The sequence below is a fragment of the Gymnoscopelus braueri genome, assembly GCF_963280865.1.
Source record: "Gymnoscopelus braueri genome assembly, chromosome: 20".
NCBI lineage: Eukaryota > Metazoa > Chordata > Actinopteri > Myctophiformes > Myctophidae > Gymnoscopelus > Gymnoscopelus braueri.
In genome coordinates this window covers 8,488,503-8,512,244 of record NC_137622.1, presented here as the reverse complement: position 1 = coordinate 8,512,244, position 23,742 = coordinate 8,488,503, and the positions used below count along the sequence as shown (strand labels likewise).

General features: G+C 40.2%; 1 protein-coding gene across 1 annotated transcript in view; it reads left to right on the top strand.

The window, feature by feature from the left end:
- Nucleotides 1-3,981: 3,981 nt before the first annotated feature.
- The window catches only part of LOC308075809 (moesin-like), a 40,124-nt gene continuing 20,363 nt past the window's right edge, over nucleotides 3,982-23,742 (top strand). The window contains exons 1-4 of the mRNA XM_080415771.1: nucleotides 3,982-3,995; nucleotides 13,915-13,998; nucleotides 14,662-14,757; nucleotides 14,948-15,070. Coding sequence (XP_080271897.1) covers nucleotides 13,936-13,998; nucleotides 14,662-14,757; nucleotides 14,948-15,070 — 282 coding nt within the window. The 5' untranslated portion in view covers nucleotides 3,982-3,995; nucleotides 13,915-13,935. The remainder of the gene's footprint in view (nucleotides 3,996-13,914; nucleotides 13,999-14,661; nucleotides 14,758-14,947; nucleotides 15,071-23,742) is intronic.

The window sequence follows — 23,742 nt, the reverse complement described above, 5'->3', positions numbered from 1 at the left end:
CCTGATCAGATGTGATGTGATGCCACTCAAATTACTATTAGCAACACATGGTGATCTGTTACAAGCGTTTGTTACATTGTAATACGCATTATAACAGATTTTAAAAGGCGGATAATGGATATGTCTGTGTCCTGCTCAAATGCGCAGTATCGTACCAATAGTCTACTGTATAGAAGTTTTAATTTGTATTTCATCTTCTTTGGTTGTGTATTTGTTGTACAGTTCTGTAATGGTTTTGTTCTTTGTTTGTTGCTTTTATACTGCTTTGTCCTTCGTCTTTACCAGGCCTCACTTTCACTTGCAAAAGAGGTCTCAAGATGAAGAAAAAAGATGTCAAATGTGACTCCACAGGCTACATACATACATACATACATACATACATACATACATACATACATACATACATACATACATACATACATACATACATACATACATACATACATACATACATACATACATACATACATACATACTGTACATACATACTACATGCATGCCATGCATACACATACCTGCCACACTCCTGAATTTAGCAGGAGACTCCAGAAGTTTTACCATTTCCCTTGCTGTGCTTCTGAATTGTAATTTCTCCTGAAAATATGCTTAATTTTCAAACAGACAAGTCAACCCAGAGTCTATGGTGAAATTGAGCATGCCCATGGGGGTTACACACCCCACTGGCACTGATATGCAGCCAGGGCCATAATGTTAATACTGAGTCAGTGAATATTAAGTGAATTCTAAGTCAATGAATACTAAAGTGAATACTAAATCAGTGAATACTAAGTCAATGAATACTAAGGGACCCCCCTCATGGACCCCACATTGATTTATGTTGCTTGTTGCTGATGTTTATAATAGTGTGTATGCCATTTTTTGTGTTTTATTGTCTTTTAAATAAGTTGTAACAATATCTGTTACAATATGAAACCATATTATTATTTGTGTGTACATTAAACCTTATTTAGCAACACATCTGTTGTAATGTGAGACAATATCTGCTGAAATGTTAAACATTCCTGTAACCATAACTCTCATGGTTAATCCATGAGAGTTATGGAAACTAATTTATTTAATCAATTATAAAAAGATTGATTTTTGTCACGGTGTGACTCCAGACAAACAGAGGAACCCAAGCGCAGAGACACGGACACAGGGATTTTAGGTAAACTATACTTTTACTTGCAAAAACAGGAACAAACAAAGGTACACCTCTACAAGAGGGAAAGTGTAAGTACAAATCACGACACGGAGAAAGCAAACAGACAGGGAACAGAAACTCACGTTGTGACACAGTTTTATCATCCAGCAAGGAAACACTGGCAGGTTAGAACTTAAATAATAAAGTAATTCGCCAAAACGGCCTAAAGCTGGGCACGCCGGCCAAACCCCACAACCAGAGAACACAGGAAGGGGGGGGGGGCAGAGCAGAGGACAAGCCCAGACCGTGACAGATTTTCATTAAATAATCAAAATAGAAGAAATAGTACAAGCTCACAACACACTAACAAGAAAATAATCTATTGTTGGCATTCCTAGAAACACAAAAATACACCTAAAGAACATTAATTAATTTATCTCCCAACACATTCCCATGTCAATAAAACACAAACATTTGCATTCACAAGCAACATAAATTCATTTAACTCAGCTCATAACTGAGCCCACTAGAGGCTAGTGGGCTCAGTTATAAGCCAGTGCTTCAAGTTAAGTCTAGTGAATAGACATTACTTGAAGGACTATTTTAAAGGATCACTAATTGATCTAATTTCTTCAAATAGAGCAGATAATTGTGGCTAATGGATTGTTCGATTTAGGAATTAGTGATCATGCCCCATGCATGGCAGGGCAAGGCCATGCTTGGTTATGAAAATAAATCTTAAGCATGATGATGATGAGCATGCTTTGTTCGATGATATTTTGATAGCCAGGTGCCCAGCTGGATAGTTTTACAAAAAACTAACAAAACAAACTTTCATGTTTTAATAAACATGCACTGCACCTTTTAAGAAGTGTAGAATCAAAGACAGACTTGTACCTTGGTTCACACAGGAACTCTCAGCTCTGTTTAAAAACAGGATTAGTGCATGGTCTCGTGCTGAAAGCCACAACATTGGCTCTCCTAGACAGACCGGTTGTTTTGTGCTATACTCAAACACGAAACCCTTTTTAAATGCAGTTTATATAATTAAAAACAACACCCATTCGACAATATGATCTCTAATCAGAACGATATTTGTCTTGCACCTCAAAGCTGCAGGGCATTTATTTGAGAATCCAGGACTTCCCATTAAAATGTTATTTCCACTTATAATGGCACCTCCCTGTTTTCTTATCGTCCGTTTTCATTTAATTGTGTATTTGATGCCTTGATATCAATTGATCCCAGGAGTTCCACTGGTGAGGATAATCTAGATCACCTTTTTCTAAAGTAGGCTGCTCCAATTATTACTGAGCCTCTGATGCTCTGATGCATTTTAATTGCTCCATTTCTTCTGGCAAAAGTCTAGTTGTTTGGAAATATGCCCATGTGATCTGCAGTTGTCAACAAAAAACACTGTGCTGCACTTTTTATCGATCTGTCAAAAGCTGTTGGCTGTTGACTTATGCTTGGTCTGTCATTGTGTGAAATTGGGTTCAGTCAAAGTTGAATTCCTGTAATAACCAAAGGTGGGCAAGGTTTGATTTTGGGGGAAGTCCTTTTCATGGCATGGCTCTGAAAGAGTCTAAGCCGTCTATAAGATGGTCTGTCTGTCCGTGTGTATATCTTTCAAACCACAAAACCAAATTTCCTGTGCACACTGTCACCAGGCTCACCAATTGTTTGTTCACATAATTTATATTTAACCTTTTTTAAATAATGGAAGTTTATGTGGCTTGGATTCAAATGTTGGCATAGATGATGGCATGGTGAACGGCAGATGTGTACCTCAGATGGGTCTAGCATTGAGAGAGTCAACACATTCAAGTATCTGGGTGGGGCTCGATGAAAAACCTTGCCTCCCAGGTGTGCCAGAAAATCGGCTTCATGTACATAAACAGATCCTGTTTCCCCTAGGTTGTAGGTTGGGTTCTTATCAATTTTGGTCTATGGTGACATTGTCTAGAATGCTGCAGCTAATACTTAAATCGTATCTGTTTCCTATTTAGAAGATTTCATCAGATTTGAGGAATTCAGAAAAGCCTTTAGGCTATTGATAAATATGTCACTTATCACTGTGCACTTTATGATGAAAACTTCCTTCTTATCTCTCTGAGATGTTGTCATGGAACAATGGGAACTATTCGACAAGATTATTACCTCATTAAAAAAGCGTGAGACCTCAAATTATCCCACAAGGCTCAGTTTTAGGTCCCACGCTTTTTACTGTTTATGTTAATGAGCATTGGCCATAATGTTAATTATTCTGTACATATTTACGCCGATGAGACTATTGTGCATTGTTGAGCAAGTATTGTTGACCTGGAATTTGAACATCTGCAGTCTACATTCAACACCATTCAGTCTCATTTGTTCCATCTTAACCACTTATACCATATATACATTATTTAAAGGTGTCGCATCGCATTGCGATATTGTGAGCTTATAGAGCTATTTTTGCCAAATGTTTGTCCTAGCATATGGACGGCAGGGTTCATGTGGTTAAACCGGTGATGAATGCAGACAAAACCACGGCCATGTTCTTTTCTAACAAAAATATGGTGTCAAGTCAACCTTTCTTTTAAACCTCATATTGATCATCTTCCCCCCTGTAAAGCGTCATTGGGTACTTAGAAAAGCCCTTTATAAATTTGAGACATTATTATTATTATCTTATCTTATCTTTATTCTTCAGGAACAAATCATGATTTTCTTTTAATGCTAGGAAACGTCTCGGGTGCCACCTACTTGCCTCTCCTGGATCATGGGGACAAGAAAACAGCGCCCCCTCAAGCGTTTGTCCTATTGTAACTGAAAGCCGCCCCCCTATCATTATCCACTGTACACACGGGTATGTTTTCATTTATAAATCCATCCTTGGACTGCTGCCTAGGTACAGTATCCATCCACTTAAGTACATGTCACGTAAACAATGTGATTCTGGCAAATCCTGATTTTCTTTTAATGCTAGGAAACGTCTCGGGTTCCATCTACTTGCCTCTCCTGGATTATGGGAACAAGAAAACAGCGCCCCCTCAAGCGTTTGTCCTACCTGAAAGCCCCCCCATCATTATACACTGTACACAGGTATGTTTTCATTTATAAATCCATCTTTGGACTAGTGCATAGGTACATTATCTATCCACTTAAGTGCATGTCACGTAAACAATGTGGGCTACAGCCTACGCTCCCAGGGATTCATCACTCTCCGTCCCCTCAGTCTGTACAGAGCTTGGTAAAAAGGCAATCTCTTACTCTGCCCCTTCAACCTGGAACATGCTGATTCCCCTTGAACATTATGCTTAAGGTTTGCACTTGCACGTCCTGGGGTTTACACACTGAGACTGCCTCATCTTTTCTTTTCAACGCCCCTTACTCCTAGAATGTCCTTCAACACATTTAAAAACTTGATGCCATCTTTTGCAGAATTCAGATCTATGATTACACACCACTGTGTAACTATAATTATATATAACTATATACTATAATTTTTGCTGTTGTTGTTGTTTGTATATTGTTTGCTCGTCATCACTGTGAATTAGGGTAACCTCAGGCAGTGCCTCTTCAGCATAAATGAAATTTAAAGTTAAAATATGCCAAGGGTCAGCCAATAGGTTACGTGTCTAACAGACAGCAACATTTCTGTGGCGGGATGTCAATACTGTATGTTCCTGTCCCTGGCCACAGTAGACTGGAATCACAACAAGCCGGAACGCTATATTTGTTTTTGGAACTTTCAAAAGAATATGCAAGTGATGCAATAGTGGCGCAATAGCGGACATCAGTGTAGCCTACTACGTCCGCTTGGGCATGTCCGTGTGAAGCTCAGTGTGTCTGACTGTGTGAATGACTGTGTGAATATCCTTTCTTCCCAAAGACAACTGCATTTAATCAATGAATGCATGAATAGCTATTAAGACACAGTAATAAAAACAAAATATTAAAGGACGACTTCACACATTTTCAACCTATCTTCATATAATTGGTCCTCACTAATGCTCATGATAATATGGTACTATTTTTTTCTACTTGGTCTGTGTTTCATAGGGCTGTGAACACTTCACAAACCCGCCTACCAGTGACATCATCGTCATCATCATCAAAAAAGATTAAAAAAAATTAATTCAGATTTGTAGTATCATGAGAACATGGCTTCCATTATAGCACGCTAAATTTCCAGGAATAGAAAGCCTGCAGTTTCTATTAGATTGGATTCCCCATCGATGATGTCACTGGTAGGTGGGTTTCTGAACTGTCCACAGCCCTCCTCTGAGACACAGACAAAATCTTTACCATTTTATCATGAGCATTAGTGAGGACAATTTACATGAAGATAGGTTGAAAATTGGTGATGTTGTCCTTTAACCATTGCTACAGTAGTAACTAGAGAGATGTGCTCAAAACTCTGCCAAGAGGCATATCTCACACCATCTTCCGGTCTGCCTTTGATTTCAATTCCATTTATAGTGCCGAATCACGAGTTGTCTCAAGACAGAGACCCAATGTTATCCCCCCCAACCCTGTGCATGCATTCCTTTTGCAATGTTACAAGGAAAAACTCCCCCTTAAAAGGGGAAGAATCCTCAAGCAGAACCAAGCTCTACAGGGTGGGCAGGCATCTGCACTTGAACATGGTGTAGTGCCCCTTTAAGGTTTGCAGGTAACCCATTTGACAATAATTGCTGCAGAATTATATGTGGGGAGAGACAAGGAGAGACTGAGAGCTGAATCATCGGAGAAAAGGACAGGGAAAGGAAGAGGGGAGAGAGAGGGAGGGAGGAGAGATAGTAGAGATTGAGAGGAGGAGGAGGAGGGGATGAAGAAGGAGGAGGAAGAAGAGAGAGGATCCATAGGAGGTTCACCAGCAGTTTAAAAGATAGCAGCTATGCTATAAGTTATGTTATGAGTTTTATCAAAAAGTAAAGGTTTTTAAATCTAGCTCTAAACTTTTCTGCCTCATGGACCAAAGATGGGGGAAGGTTCCAGTGGTCTAAAGTAACCAAGTACATTTACTCAAGTACTGTACTTAAGTACAATTTTGATGTACTTTTACTTTACTGAAGTATATCCAATTTTATATACTTTTACTTCTACTCAGAGACAAATATTGTACTTTTACTCCATTACAATTATTTGAAAACTTGAATTACTAGTTATTTTATAGATTTGGATTATTATTACAAAACATACATTAACCACTTCAGCCCTATATACATTTTGGCCATTTGAAAATAGACGATCTGCTATTTTCAAAAGAGTTTTATTCATTTTATACATTTGAAAACTTTGAAATGGGACATTCTGCATAATGAGTACTTTCTACTTTTGGTACTTTAAGTACATTTTGATAGCAATACTTTTGTACTTTTACTCAAGTACATTTTGAATTCCAGACTTTTACTTGTAACAGAGTACTACTACTACATTGCAGTATTGATACTTTTACTTAAGTAAAACATTTGAGTACTTTTTCCACCACTGGAAGTTTCCACAGTTGAGGAGCCGGACTTCAGTGTTTTGGGGTTGTGTGCAAGTAAGGCACAGGGCAATGGGGGGTGGGGGGAGGATATAACAAAGGACTTTCATTACGATGCAACCAGAGTAGACAGGATATGGAGACAAATCTTTGGACAGTGAACAACACATTGAAAAGTAGTGTGACATTCTGTCATCACTAGTACTAACATAGCATTACAATGAGGACACACACACACACACACACACACACACACACACACACACACACACACACACACACACACACACACACACACACACACACACACACACACACACACACACACACACACACACACACACACACACACACAGAGTTGACTGCAATATCTCTGCCTGGTGGAGATAATAATTGTCTCTGCCAGGCTGGAAGGCTGAAGGCTGGAGACTATATTTTTGGTCCTGTATGTATACGCGTGTGTGTGTCCGTCCGACCGTCCGTCCGTCCATCCGTCTGTGTGTGTGTCTGTGAGCAGCTAATTTTCCGGCACCGCTGGACCGATCAGCGTGAAACTTTGCATGTTTGAAAATGTCTGAATGTTTTTATTTATTTTTTGTATTTTATTTTAAATACAGCAATACATTGATGTTAAAAAGAACTCAAGTACAAATTTTAATGAGCAACTTTCAGGTGTAGTTGAGTAATATTTGACCAGGAATATATCAATACTTTGACTAAAGTACTGGGGTTGATGTTCTACCAATGTGGAAAAAAGCTTACTAGTCAGCTTACTAGTCAAACATTGATGAAGGTAGCTACTTCTCAACTCAAGTTGAATGCACACTGTGACAAAATATTGCCTGTATCCAGTAGGCCTCCTCGTCATCATTACAAAGAGAAATCAACTCAAGCTAAACACTCACAGCACTCATCAATACAAAGAGAAACCAATATTGAATTAATCTGGTGGGAAGTTAAATATTGTTTATCAGTCTTAAAGGGATAGTTCACCCCCAATCGATTAGTCACAGAGACTTGAATTCATGGATATTGTTTTTGTTTTTGTCGCATATCCTAAGCCAATAATTTGATGACCAGCGGACCAGTAGGCAGCGGTTCCGGTAGGAGACACAAAGGAGACTCTTTGTGTCTCCTACCGGAACCACTGCCGGACATCAAATTATTGGATTTAGGAATGCGACAAAAACAAAAGAATATCCATAAATTCAAGTCTCCATAGAAAAAAAGTCATTTTGAGGTTGAACTATCCCTTTAACCGCATCCTGTATTAACAATGTGTAGAGGGTGGGTCGACGGTGGATGGTGGACGTCACAAACGTAACATCCGGACTTGCGAGGCACACCATTGCTCCGATTTGCACCAAACATGGCACAAACAATGTTCAGAATCTTGGCTTGAGTTTGACCATAGGTTGCCGCTATCGTCTGCACCATCTTCTCGGGAACACCATAGGCCCAGAGAATGTAAACTCATTTACATTCTCTGGGCCTACACCGGTGTATGGTGTGGAAAGCTTTTTGGAAGTCAGTGATGCCTTCCAGTATCCTCCTCAGAGCCATTATCTGCGCTCGGGGCAAAAGTCATTCTGTGAGTTTCTAAGCAGGTCTAAGACGAGTCTAAGATGGTTAGCTGTCTTGGCGACTAACAAGCTCAAGCCGATGCCCCTATAGCTGTCTCAAAACTAGTTGTCAAAAATGTTCATAGTATACCATCGTTACCACCATTGCCATATAGTTTTTAATTTATTTCATTTTGATAGCTATACACATTTTGCACATGCTTGTCTCATTTTTAAGGTTTTAAATGGGCTTGCACCTCCACCACTGAAACAGTTCATATAGCGAATGGAAAGTGGTGACAGAGCAACAAGGGCAACTACCAGAGGTACCATTCAGACGTAGGTAGTGTGTTTGGTTAAACAGACCTCTCTGTTAGAGCCTCCCATCACTGGAATAGTCTCCCTACCGAAGTAAGAGAGACCACCAACTATTTGACCTTCAAGTTCAACCTTAAGAGATGGCTTAAAGCAAACCAAATTTGTAATCATGGGTAATTATCAGCTCCATTTGTCACTGGTGTCATTTCTCATACTTTACTGTAATTGTTCTTGTGTACTATATCTACTTGTCTTGTATTGTATCTTGATATGTCTGTTTTTGTATGGATAGTTTTATCACCACTTTTTAACAGCCGGCTCAGGGACAGATGAAAATGTGCTTCTGGCTAATTCTGGCTCATTTACATGGACGTGAAAACTGACATGTTGATTAATGTGCACCGTCCCTGGTAAATAAATAAAGACACTAATGACACTATGCTTCATCTGTATCCAAAAAAGTATGACATGGATACAGACCTGGTAAATAGCCTGAGGCTTGAGTTTGCACTGGATCCACGTCTGTTTGCAATTTTGTTTGCTGAGTAAATAATGTAAAAGACGTTCTTTGTGCTCCAGTGTGTGTCTCTGTCACACTCTGTCTGATAGTGTTGATTTTGACAGCACATTTTTGAACCAAATTCAAATTAGTTTTTGTCATATTTTAGTCATCAGAAATGCTTCACTGTTTGTCTAGTTTTAGTTGACTAAATATCATAAGATTATAGTCGACTAAATCTACAGTTGATTTAGTCGACTAAAATGTATTTTGGCGGGAGTTTTTATTTGTTGACAAAATTGACGATAGATTTAATCTTAGTTTCAGTCATCATAGCTTAGTTTTATTTGGTTTTTATTTAGTTTTCGTCAGTGAAAAAAGGTAGTCGGCGAACATTTTTCGTCATAGTTTAAGTCGACGAAATCAACACTGCTGTCTGACGCTACACTCGGGTCCTTGGAGAAAAGTTACGAGCTGTCGCTCGGGTGTTGACGGAGTCGCGGGATGTTTGAAATGTCGTCGTTTAAGGAAAGGGATAACGAAAGTAAAGGTTCTGTTGAGGATGACAAGGATATAAGAGCGTATGGTAAGAGAAGGAGCAGCGATTTAAGTGGTTCAGCAGATGGGAAAGACAAGTCTGTTGTTGGGATGACAGCTGACAAATAGAAAGACAGCATGTCCAGGCAGTAATCCACGTGAAGTTGAAAAGTTTGTGGGAAAAAAAACGATTGGAGGTAGTGAGGAAGTTAGTGAGGATCACTAGGACGGGGATGGTCATTATCGAGTGCAAGAACAAAGAGCAGATGAATAAAGCATTTAGGATTATGACGTTTAGAGAATAGCCAGTGAGTTGTTTTCAGCTTGAGGGAAGAGAAAAGAGGAGTGGAGTGATCAGTGGAGTGCCTCTATCAGTGAAGGAAGACATATTTCTGGAAGTTGTTGGTGTGTGTCTAGCGAGAAGGCTAACTCGGTTTAGAGTAGGGAAACGGGAGTAAAACAAAGTCTATGACTGTGCGTCTGACATTTGAAGGGAAGGTATTACCGGAGAGAGTGTATTTGGATTATGTGTGTTATAGGGTCAGGCCATTTGAGAGAGCACCACTTGGATGTTTTAAATGTCAGGAGTATGGACGTGTTCCTGCGTATGTGGGCGAAACAGGTGTGGGAGATGTGGATGGGAGCACTAGGGTGACAGTAGAACCAGCACTGGAGAACACAGGGAAGACAGCTAATGAGAACATCAGCACAGATAAGAGACACTTTTTATCATTCATCATTACTGTGGTTATTAACTGTGCTGCAAAAGTAAAAACGAAGTCTGAAAGAATCAATATGGTGCTGGATCTAGCCAGATTCGTCGCACTGGGTGGCAGACTTACACCGGAAGTGCAGGGTAGAGAAAATGACATCGGCGTCTCTTCCTTTTAAAATAAATTCCTTGGCCCAGAACCAGGAAGCACTGTGGTAAGAGAAGAGAAACAAGAGTCAAACATTTGCCAAATATCATGCAAATGTTTGCAATTGTGCCCAAAAATGTGGTTACCAATTTCACTGTAATGCCGCACATGCTGGAATACGGAGGAGGCAGAAATGTGGGTATTGTAATTTGGCTAATGGCTCCCTGCTTTGGCACTGGTTCCAATGAAGGCTACTTACTTACTTACTTTACTATTTCTGAGAGCACAGGGTTTCTGAAGAAGCTGGCGCACACACACACACACACACACACACACACACACACACACACACACACACACACACACACACACACACACACACACACACACACACACACACACACACACACACACACACACACACACACACACACACACACACACACCTGGCAACCTGTCCATCCTGGTCAAACCCCATGTCGAAAACCTTGGTGTTGAATCCACCGAGGTGCATCCAGCCTGCTGAGCATAGTATAAATAGACTCTACACAAACACAATTGGTCGTGTTCAGGGGAGGGAAGCCAGGCGGGGAGGGGTGATCTTTGTCACTGCATGTTCTTCTACAGGCTGGGGCGGCACGTGTCAGCGGGGAGTGTTTTGAATGGGAGGAGCAGGACAGAGTCGCTATATCCTCCCAGTGGGAGCTACTCACTGACAGGTGAGCCAGTAGAGTACAACAGCAGTGGCAAGCAGTGGGAGCAGTGGTGGACTCACATTTTTTGCTTAAAGGGATATTTCACTTTCCAAAAAACTACACAGGCTTTTGTGAGCCCCCCAGATCGTTTCTAAGTTGCTTGATTCAGTATTTAGATATTTGATATTCATTTGATCAGACACGCCCCCTTCCTATACAAACCCATTATAACTTCAAACTCAATTTCTAACATGTTAGATTCATCAAAAACACCGTCCTTGGTTCTGGGCCGTGTTTTATCTATTCTATTTGATTTTTTTTATTGTATTTAATTTATTTCATTAAAAAAAAAAAAGAAACAAAAAAGAAAGTAACCGAAAAAAGGGCAGGGTGAGTCACCAGAACCAAGGACGGGTGTTTTTGATGAAAGTGAAATATCCCTTTAAGTGGTATATATATATATATATATATTTTTTTTTTTTTTAAAAAAATTCAGAACCCAAGATATCATGATTTGAAAATGTTCCGCTCCATTCACTACATGTTTTACTTCTTACTGAAAAAGGCTGTATCTCGGCTCCTAAGCACTTTTTTTTTACAATGAACTTTGGCTCTGGCACTCAGAGCCAAACTGCCAGAAATAAGTCAGGCACTGAATGAGTTAAGTGGTTAATGTATGTTTACATTGTTTAGTAATAAACATCTAAATCTACAAAGTACCTAGTAACTAAAGTTTTCAAATGATTGTAGTGGAGTAAAAGTACAATATTTTCCTTAGAGATGGAGTAGAAGTAAAAGTATTGAAAATTGGAAATACTCCACTAAAGTAAAAAAATACCTCAAAATTGAACTTAAGTACTTCAGTAAATGTACCTAGTTACTTTACACCACTGAGTGGGAGGAATCAATTGGCATAACAACTAAATTGGGGTAAAAAGTAATTGGCTACTCAAAATTCAGTGAAACAATTTTTATACAAAAATGCATTCACAGGCTATGCTTTTTCAAAACAGATTAAGTGAGAGGGATATATATATATATTTTGGTCAATGAAAAAAGACCCCAATTGGAGTCTCAAAACATAGTTTGAGAACCTCTGCTGTAGCTACTACTACTACTACTACTACTACTACTACTACTACTACTACTACTACTACTACTACTAATAATAATAATAATAATAATAATAATAATAATAATAATAATAATAATAATATAGTAGTAGTACTACATTTGTTCTAGCATCCTTAACTGCTTCTGGAATGGGGGTCAGCTGTGAGCTACATTTTGTCCCCTATGTAGCCTACAAAGAGGGGGAAAACTGATCCAGGGTCAGCAATAAACGCACATGATCTGAGAAACGTGAGGGGCAATCTGTTCTCAGATCAGACATGTCTCGCTCTTGTGACATACATGGCTTGGTGTGGGATTAACAAGAGAAAGTCTGCAGAACAATACAATGGCCCATTTTAATTCAGTCTAATCCCAGGAGGTATTGCAAGCACTTTCATATGACTCCGTGGAGAATAGGTTACTGTGAACAACTCTCTCAAAGAAGAAATAACAGATAAAAAAAGGAAAGAAATACAAATGTCTACTGTAAGTAGCTGCTTTTCATTACACTGATCTAACCACACCTTAACTGTCTTTGATGTATAGACAGCTATGTTACAGCTGTAGAATTCCGTGTGAGATTGAGGACTTTTCTATATTTAACCACTTTAACTCTGGCGTTCTTATTTTGGGCATAGGCGAAATATTTCAGGAAACTCCCCCAAAAATAGCAGATCTACAAGCTCACAACGCGCTGCGATGCGACACGTTGTGAACTTGTGGATCGGCTATTTTTGGGGGTAAAAAATAGGGCTAAAGTGGTTAATGTAACAACTGTTGTGTCATCCTGTAATACGGCTTGTTTTCTCTTAGTGCAGAGTGCCTGTGGCTATCACTTATGCCCTGTTGTCAGCTGTTTTGTATTTGTTGCATTCGTGTCCTAGATTTCCCATGAGCTATTTACATTGTTATGTAATTATTCTAATTTTTTTTCCTTAGCTGCATGAACAAAAAAACAATTATGTCATATGAGTGGCACGCTCAACTGCATGATTTATTTATCATTGCTTTTATTTGATTTATATTTGATCTTTTAATTATTATTACATTACCTTTCAAACTATTTGGGATAGTATGAATAATGTAGCATATGATCTCTCCTCCACCTGCTTTACTTTATTTTATAGTGAAATCTAATGTAATGTGATCACCAACCCTGGTTATCCCTAATTAGTTTTGTGCTTCATGCTTACGGTTAACACTGATGTGCCTCGGGAATTGACCCCATGTTGTCACTGCTGCCAAAGACTAAATCACAATATCGGCTTCATGTTTTGACTGTAGTCCCCACCAACCTCTTGTGATTGGATGCTGCTGGTTGAACAGAAGAATGTAAGAAACACATTGTATTTCTCCTTGGTCTTTTACTTTACCAGAGAACCTCCCCATTTTCAATCATTAAAGAAGCAACACAATGATTGAACAATGTTAGTGTACTTTTCCATTCTGCTGCTGATCTGCATGTCTGTTTAGGCTTTGTTCAGACCGCAGGCAAATCTGTTTTGTTTCTCAAATCTGATCTGTAGGACTGACTGTCCACACTGTCATTTTGACTTGATTAAACCAACTAGAAACTATAAAGCCAATCTGGATAGGCCAAAAATCTGATTTGGACTGTCAGTCTGAACATGTGACAAATGAGATATGACCTCTCAGTGACACAGATGGATGAACCTCTCATATTGTCACTCTCCTGTTCCTCTTCCGCAGATCAATGTCCGAGTCACCACGATGGATGCTGAGCTGGAATTTGCCATCCTGCCCAGCACAACCGGCAAGCAGCTGTTTGACCAGGTACACTGTCCAGTCCCTTCTAAACAGACAACCAGGGAGACAAACAGACCAATGAACATGTACTATAAATAGTCTACATTGGTGACGCACTATTTGTGCTTGAAGTCATACAGTGTAATTTTGTGTAATTTAGTAATTGGAGTCTTTCTGTTCATAGCTTCTTTTTGCTGCTGGTTTTGCTCCATTTCCAGACAAAAACACATTTACTGTTCCAAAGCACTACCTGTGAGTGCCTATGTTATTTAGGGCAGACAACGCTAGAGAAGTGGTCTGGTCACGCATTCATGTGGAATGTTTTTTTGTGAAAAATATGCCAGTGAAAAAACTTTCTTTTAGTTGAAAACCTTACACAGTGTGACTTTGAGATAGACTCTGAATTGTTGTAGAAGTGTGCAGAAGAATACAGGAAAGGCGGGCACTCTGTTTTGGTGCCCACCTTTCGATATAGTGCCCAGTCTTCCGAGGTGCCCAGTTTTCCCGGTGCCCACTCTGTTTTTGTGCCCAGATTTCCCTAGTGCCCACTCTTCTTCCCCCAAAGTGCCCGCTCTTCGGGGGTGCCCAGTTTTTCCTAGTGCCCAGAATGTTTTTGGTGCCCACCTTTCCTGTTACCATGCAGAACACCAAGACCAGCTCTAAATGCGTGTGCATGCTCCATGTGTTCAGATTGTAAAGACCATCGGGCTGAGGGAGACCTGGTTCTTCGGCCTGCAGTATCAGGACAGCAAGGGCTTCTCCACCTGGCTGAAGCTCAACAAGAGGGTGAGAGAAACTCTCTCCATGGAGACTTAGGCCTATGTCACGTTTGTAATCCCCAGTTGCATATTGTGCTGACGTCATAGATTGTTATGGTTTTGGTCATGTGTTCTGGTGTCACTCCTCCGAGGCTAATTAGCACACTGCCCTACTCTTATGTGTCCTCCTAATGCGTCCGGGGGGACCGCGGTCCCAGGTGACGGCACAGGATATCAAGCGGGAGAACCCTCTACTCATTAAGTTCAGAGCCAAGTTTTACCCGGAGGAGGTGGCGGAGGAACTGATCCAGGAGGCGACCCAGCGACTCTTCTTCCTGCAGGTTAGTGGCGGTGGATCTGTGGGTGTGTGTGAATTCCGTCTGACGGAAATAGTAGATCTATACAAGCTCACAACACGTTACAAGGCAAGGCATTGTGAACTTGTAGATCTTTGGCGAAGAGATTTGGTGTAGAGGGGGAAAAGGAGCAGATCGAGTATAGAGCCCTGAGGGACCCCAGTCAACTACAGTAAGTACTTAAGTGGCTAATCACGAGTGGTGCCAGAGATTAGCAGCTCACAGACAGACAGACAGACAGACAGACAGACAGACAGACAGACAGACAGACAGACAGACAGACAGACAGACAGACAGACAGACAGACAGACAGACAGACAGAAAATCACGTGACTGAGAACATAGTCCAACATAGTCCCTCGATTTCGGCCATTCCGGCCTGGAGGTTACAACAAACCATGGCATGCTTAGAAATGATTCTGCACTGCATTAATGTCAAGTATACAGTGAGTATACAAGCCAGACCACCAGTTTGATATGCGTGAGGAAGAGGATATAACCACTTGAACCCCATATACTTTTTAAAAAAAAATCTGTTTATTGTAGATTTTTCCTCTCACACAGGCATTTTTCAGAAATTGAAAACAGGATTTGCACAGATAAAAGAAATACAAAAGAAATACAAAACACATGAAAAAAGAAATACAAAACAACATGAAACGAAACAAAAGCATACATAACAGAACAATCACATAGACAACTTAACTAAATAAAACGACATACAAACAACAAGAGGCTGATGAAGGTACACACCCAGAGGGCAAAACGAACAGCATCACAATCTAAATAATAAAAAGGCATACAACAGGTACTACCCAGGGGGGCAACAACATTATATTCATTCAGTTCAACTCGTCAAGCAGCCCAAGTATAGGTGCCCATATCTTCTGATATAGGGGTTCCCTATTAGAAAGGGTGAACCTTATCCTCTCCAGGTGCAACACTCCTCCCAGCTCCTTACGCCACATATTGATTGTCGGGGGTTTCTCTGATTTCCAGGCCTGGAGAATTAACTTCCTGGCTAGCAGTTTGGATAGTGTGATGGCCTGGTTTTCATATTTATTGTGAGCCATTCCTGGTTCCACAATTCAAAAAAAAGAGCGGTCAACGGGGCCGGGGGGAAGTCTCTTTTATAAGCTTTGGAGAGAAAATCGAACAGCTGACTCCAGAAGCTTTGCAATTTATGGCATGTAATGAATTGGTGAGACAGAGTTCCCTGTTCAATAGAGCACTTCCCACACATGGGAGAAGAGTTGGGAAAGATCTTATTCAATTTAGTTGGGGAGAAATGTAGCCTGTGAACAATTTTAAATTGTATTAAAGAGTGTCTGACATTAATTGAGCTGCGGTGTATATTATTGATACAATCTTCCCACATGTCATCTGAAATTTCCATGCCCAACTCACTTTGCCACTTGTCCCTGTAGGGATGTGAAGAAGGGCTAATCAGGGTCTGCAATATGCCATAAAATTGAGAGACCGCACCTTTACTAAAAGGCTCTATTCTCATTATTTCTTCTAGAACGGGATGATGGGGTTTTTGCTCATATTGTGGGAAATGTGATCTGATAAAGTGTCTCAGCTGAAGAAAGCGGGAAAAGTGTGACGCCGGGAGCTGAAAGGATTGCTGCAGTTGCTGGAAAGATGCAAGATGGTCATCAATATATACATTTCTCAAAGAACCAATACCTTTCTCTCTCCATGCTAAAAAAACAGGGTCAACCATTCCTGGTTTAAAGGCATGATTGGAACATATGGGGGTATATAGATACATTTTAGGGGCCTTAGTCATCATTAATACCTGAGACCAAACTTTCAGAGAATTTTGAATTATAGGGTTGTGCCCGTAACTGATTCCCTTAATCTTAGTAGGGCTATTAAGTAGTGCTGGTAAACTCGACCCTACACATGATAAATGCTCAATTTGCAGCCAGGAAGGCATATTCTCCAAGCTATAACCCGGATAACACTCATACCAGAAAGAAAGCCAGTTCAAATGCGCCGCCATATAATACAACCTGAATTGAGGAAGCCCAAATCCCCCCTCGCTCCTACTCTTACAAATATGTGGCCTAGCTATTCTGGGTGTTTTTCCGAACCAGATAAAGGAGGAGATAACAGAGTCCAATTTTTTAAAGTAATATTGAGGGATACTTATTGGAAGTGACTGAAAGATGTAAAGGAATCTGGGTAAAGTTACCATTTTTATGGCATTTATGCGACCGGCCATTGAAATAGGCAAAGTATTCCAGAACTCTATGTTTTTCTCTAATTGTTTCATCTTTTCCTCCCAGTTTAGTTTCAGTAACTGATTCAATTTACTTGTGACTATTATACCCAGACTCGTGAATTTATCTAATACAATCCTAAACGGGGTGGACTCCAGAAAAGTTCAAAGGCATCAGTTCACTTTTCGTCCAATTTATCCTATACCCAGAAAATGAACCAAATGTATTTATAAGATTTAGCAAGGGAGGGATGGAAGACCTTGGTTTTGAAATGAACAACACCACATCATCAGCGTATGCCGATATCTTATGCGATGTACCAGATTGTAATATCGGATGTATCTCTGGACAAGTTCGTATTCTTGACGCTAGCGGTTCAAGCGCCAGAGCGAAGATATAAGCCGAGATCGGATCTCCCTGACGCGTGCCTCTAAATAGTCTGAATGGCTCTGATACATTCTGGTTGGTAATAATTGAGGCAGATGGTTTATTGTAAATAATTTTTATCCAATTAATAAAATTTTGTCCAAATACAAATTTTGTCAAAACAGACATCATGTAGGGATGTTCAATCTGATCAAAGGCTTTTTCAGCATCAAGGGAGATCACGACTCTTCTGTGCTACGGGCCGGATTATATATAACATTAAACAACCTCCTCATGTTGAACTGAATGTGGCGATTGGGCATAAAACCGGTCTGGTCAGAATGAATGATACTCGTTATGTGTTCCTTGAGGCGAGAGGAGAGTATTTTACTCAAAATTTTGGTTTCTAGTGGGAGAAGAGAAATGGGCCTATATGAGGAAGCCAAAGTGGAGTCCCGTCCTTTTTTTAACAAGAGAGAAATCCTACCATGATAGAGAGCTTTCGGTAAAGAGCCCATCTCTTTGGAATTATTCAGCATACGAAGTATAAGAGGAGCCAACAGAGTAGAATAAGCTTTATAAAATTCAGCCCCGAAACTGTCAGGTCCAGGGGCCTTGTTATTTGGTGACTGCTGAATAGCGAGCTTCACTTCTTCCAGTGTAATATCTGCATCTAATGTTGATACTGCCTCAGCATCCAAAGTAGGTAGATCACATTCTTCTAAGAAACTATCAATTGAGGCCTGGCTAGATGTGCTTTTAGAACTATATAGATCTCGGTAAAACTCCTCAAAACATTTATTAATTTCCTTTGGTACAGTAACTAGGTCACCATTTTTATTTTTTACAGAAAGAATGGCTTGAGAGGCTTGCGACTGCCTCAACAGTCTAGCGAGTAATTTGTGTGGTTTATTTTCTGTCTGTAGTTTAGTAGTTGAGAGCAGACCTGTTTTGTAATAATTGAATTATATTCATACCTTAGTTTTATAATTTTACCCAAAAGTTCCGGTGATGGAGTGTTTAGATAATCCTTGTCCAATTGAGTTATAGTAGCCTCTATACTTCTGAGGGACTGATCCAGTGACCTCCGTTTGGCAGATGAAAAAGCGATTATATGCCCCCTCATGATTGCCTGCAATGCTTCCCACAACACTATATCATCAACCTCGCCATTGTCATTTGTGGTTAAGAAGAAGGAGATATGACCCTCCATTTCTTTAAGAAATGATTCATCTTTCAAAAGTAGAGGGTCAAATCGCCATGCCCTCTTATTTCTGTTGTCTAAATCACGAAATTGCAAATCCAATGTTACTGGGCTATGGTCTGAGATTAATATTGGATGATAAGTGCTATCAATCACCGCAGGTGTAAGCTTAGAATCTAGGAAGAAGTAGTCAATGCGACTTGAGGTTTTGTGTACTGGACTAAAAAAAGAATACTCTCTCCCTGTAGGGTTAACCAATCTCCAAATATCCACAACATTTGAATTTTTTAACAAAGTATTCAAAAGACATCCAGCCTTTGACTGCTGCAAGGAAAGAGGTGAGCTTTTGTCCAGCGCAGCATTCATAACACAGTTGGCGTCGCCAGCAATCAGAACATTAGTATGGTGTATATCGGGAATTAAATTAAACAATTTTCTGAAAAAATCCGGGCAATCAAAGTTCGGGCCATAAATATTCACTAGGGTCACAGGCAGAGACGCCAGATGACCAGTAATAATTAAATATCTACCATCCGGATCAGTTATTGTAGCAGTTTGAGTGAATGGAATATTTTTCCTGAATAATATCGCTACACCTCTCGCCTTAGCTCCAAAGTTAGCATGATATGCCTGGCCTAGCCAGTTAGCTCGGAGGATTGACTGCACATTGCGTTTGGCATGCGTTTCCTGGAGGAAAATAATATCCGGCTGTAAGGATTTAAGATGAGCTAAAACTTTTGCCCTCTTTACCGGATTGCCTAGTCCTTTTACATTCCAGCTGACAAACCTCAGAGCCCCGTTAGGTAGCCTGTTAACCGCCCTATGTGTCATTGACACAGATCAGGATGAAAAGTAGTGACACCGCCCGCCGAACGAACCCCATATACTTGATTGATATTATTGAGTCCCCCAGGGGTCTATAATAGGCCCTGTGCTTTTTTGCCCCCTCTACACCAAATCTCTTTTACGAAAATAGCTGATCTACAAGCCCCCAACGTCGTGAGCTTATAAATCTGCACTGTGATATCCTGTGCTGTCACTGCTATTATCATTAATATTATTATTATTACGGGGCCAGAGCTCAGCTCTGGACCTGTTTTATTATTCCCTGTATTCTGTTTCTTCTGCCACTTTTCGCAGTTCTGGGTGAACCGTGCTGTCGCTTTTTACGAAACTCGGCCATATGGTAGATGGTCATGAAAAACTATCAAGAACTAAATCTCACAATCTTTCGTCAAAAGGTGGCGCTATAGCACTCAATTGAAAATGCCAACTTTGAACAGGTACAACTCATGCCCTGTTTGACCTACAGCCATAAAACTTCAATACACACATGCGTCTACTCATGATGAACAACTTTAACCCTCTGACTTTTGACCTCTGACCTTTAGATCTCCCACCATTTTGAATTATATGAAAAACAGTTAAAACCTATCTCCTCCTGGGATTTTTGAGTAATCTGCACGAAACGTTTTACACATGAACTTTGGACCTATGCCGACAAACTGTGAAAAAGTGAAAAAATGAAGCTTTAATGAGCCAATGAATATTGCAGTTTTATGACAATTATTCATCTGCCCCTAACACATACATGCAGACTCACATTTCTTTGAAACTTTGCGTTAATGTTGAGGGTCATTCCAAATATTACTGAAACCAATCTTACTCCAATTGGTCAAAGGGGGGCGCTATAGCGATTTTTTGAAAGTGCAAACTTTAAACAGGCAAAAGTCATGCCTCGTTTGGCCGACAGCCATTAAACCTGCTTACACATGTGCCTTGACTCATGAGGAACACATGTATCACGTTGACCAGTAAGCTCCGCCCTTAGATTGTCCGCAATTTTGAGCAGTTTGAAAAACACTTAAACCCAGGATGTTTCAGCTATTTGCGTGAAACTGTATCATCTGTTTGATCTCCTTTTTCACAGGTTCTTGTCTGTTGCTCAAATGGCTTCTCCCTTAAACGTGTGCCTCTCGACCGCAAGGTTGCCGGTTCAAGCCCCACTTCATATAGACTCATTTAAGTTGAATTGCAAAAAACATGACTGTGTCAATGAATACATGTGCAAACGGTAAAGATAACATGAAATGCTTATTTGAGAGTATGTTTTTTCAATGTATGACGTACTTCATTGTGAAAATAGCCGATCTACAATCTCACAACTTTTCAGATAGCAACGTTTTGTGAGCTTGTAGATCGGCTGCTTTCACTGGTTTCGGTTTCGAGGAGACATACAATTTCTCTATTGGTAAATGGTTTGTGAACGAGTGATCTTAGTGTTAGTGTTAGTGTGAATTCTTTTTTCACTGGTTCTGGTCTGTTGGTCCAATGGCGTCTCGCTTCAGCATCAGCCTCTGGATCCAAGGTCGCCAGTTCAAGCCTCAACTCTTGCTGGCTACTTCTCAATTGTATCGCACAAAACATGACTGTATCAATTAATGCATGCGCAACTGCTAAAGGTAACATGAAATGCTTCTTGGAGAGAGTATTTTTTGCAATATATGACAAAATTGTGAAAATAGCCGATCTACAATCTCACAACTTTTCAGATAGCAACGTGTTTCGGAGCTTGTAGATCGGCTGCTGTGTTATCTCTTTTTTCACAGGTCTTGTTTGTTGGTCCAATGGCTTCTCCCTTAAGTGAGTGCCTCATGACTGCAAGGTTGCCAGTTCAAGCCTCACTTGATGCAGACTCATTTAAGTTGAATTGCAAAAAACATGAATGTGTCAATGAATACATGTGCAAAGGGTAAAGATAACATGAAATGCTTATTTGAGAGGGTATGTTTTTGCAATGTATGACATACTTCATTCTGAAAATAGCCGATCTACAATCTCAAAACTTTTCAGATAGCAACGTGTTTCTGAGCTTGTAGATCGGCTGCTTTCACTGGTTCACTTTTATCTTCAACAGACAACCTCAGCCTGGACAAAGCTATAGCACTATAGGTAGTGTTGCAGCCTGTCAATCCGAAGGTTGAGGGTTTGATTCCTGTTAATGGCAATAGGTTGACACGTCCAATCAATCCATTCTGCTTCCATCTTTCTCTCTCTTCAATCTATTGTTTCCATGTCTCTCTCTCTTCAATCTATTCCGTTTCCATGTCTCTCTCTCCGCCCTTAGATTGTCCGCAATTTTGAGCAGTTTGAAAAACACTTAAACCCAGGATTCTTCGGTTATTTGCGTGAAATGGTATCATCTGTCTGACCTCCGTTTTCACTGGATCAGGTCTGTTGGTCCAATGGCTTCCCGCTTAAGTGAATGTTTCATAACATCAAGGTTGCTGGTTCAAGCCTCACTTGGTGGAGACTTCATTTAAAGTGCATTGCAAACAACAAGACTGTATTAATGAATACATATGCAATTGATAAAGATAACATGAAATGCTTATCTGAGAAGGTATGTTTTTGCAATGTATGACATACTTCATTCTGAAAATAGCCGATCTACAATCTCAAAACTTTTCAGATAGCAACGTGTTTCTGAGCGTGTAGATCGGCTGCTTTCACTGGTTCAGTTTTATCTTCAACAGACAACCTCAGCCTGGTCAAAGCTATAGCACTATAGGTAGTGTTGCAGCCTGTCAATCCGAAGGTTGAGAATTCGATTCCTGTTAATGGCAATAGGTTGAGATGTCCAATCAATCCATTCTGCTTCCATCTCTCTCTCTTCAATCTATTATGTTTCCATGTCTCTCTCTCTCAATTAATGCATGTGCAACTGTTAAAGGTAACATGAAATGCTTCTTGGAGAGAGTATGTTTTTGCAATGTATGACAAACTTCATTGTGAAAATAGCCGATCTACAATCTCACAACTTTTCAGATAGCAACGTTTTGTGAGCTTGTAGATCGGCTACTTTCACTAGTTTTCGTTCCGAGGAGACACAAAAATGCCTTTATTGGTAAATGGTTTGTCAACCAGTGATCTAGAGTAGTTCGGGACACAGAGGCTTGGTTCATAATGGATGGAAATACTTATAAATATCAACAGACACTACCAGTAATTGTGTCAATTAATACATATGCAATTGATAAAGATAACCTGAAATGCTTATTTGAGAGGGTATGAAGTATGTATGACAAACTTCATTGTGAAAATAGCCGATCTACAATCTCACAACTTTTCAGATAGCAACGCGTTTCTGAGCTTGTAGATCGGCTGCTTTCACTGGTTCACTTTTATCTTCAACAGACAACCTCAGCCTAGACAAAGCCATAGCACTATAGGTAGTGTTGCGGCCTATCAATCCAAAGGTTGAGAGTTCGAGTCCTGTTAATGGCAATAGGTTGAGACGTCCAATCAATCCATTCTGCTTCCATCTCTCTCTCTCTTCAATCTATTACGTTTCCATGTCTCTCTCTCTCTCTCTCTTCAATCTATTCCGTTTCCATGTCTTTCTCTCTCTTTCGCTTCAATCTATTCCGTTTCTCTCTCTCTCTCTCTCTCTCTCTCTCTCTCTAGTTTCCATCTCTCTGTCTCTCTCTCTCTCTCTCTCTCTCACTCTCTCTCACTCTCTCTCTCTAGTTTCCATCTCTCTCTCTCTCTCTCTCTCTCTCTCTCTCTCTCTCTCTCTCTCTCTCTCTCTCATCATCATGTAGATCGGCTACTTTCACTGGTTTCTGTTCCGAGTAGACATACAATTTCTCTATCGGTAGATGGTTAGGGAACCAGTGATCTAGAGTAGTTAGCAAAACAAAGGCCTGGTCAGTCAGGGACGGAAAGACTTATATATATCAACAGACACCAATAGGACTATCATATCTCTAGCTCAATGAGAAGAAAGGCAGCCTATGAGTCCGGAGGTCACCGGTGTGTGAGGTGACTCTCTTCAATCTATTCCGTTTCCATGGCTC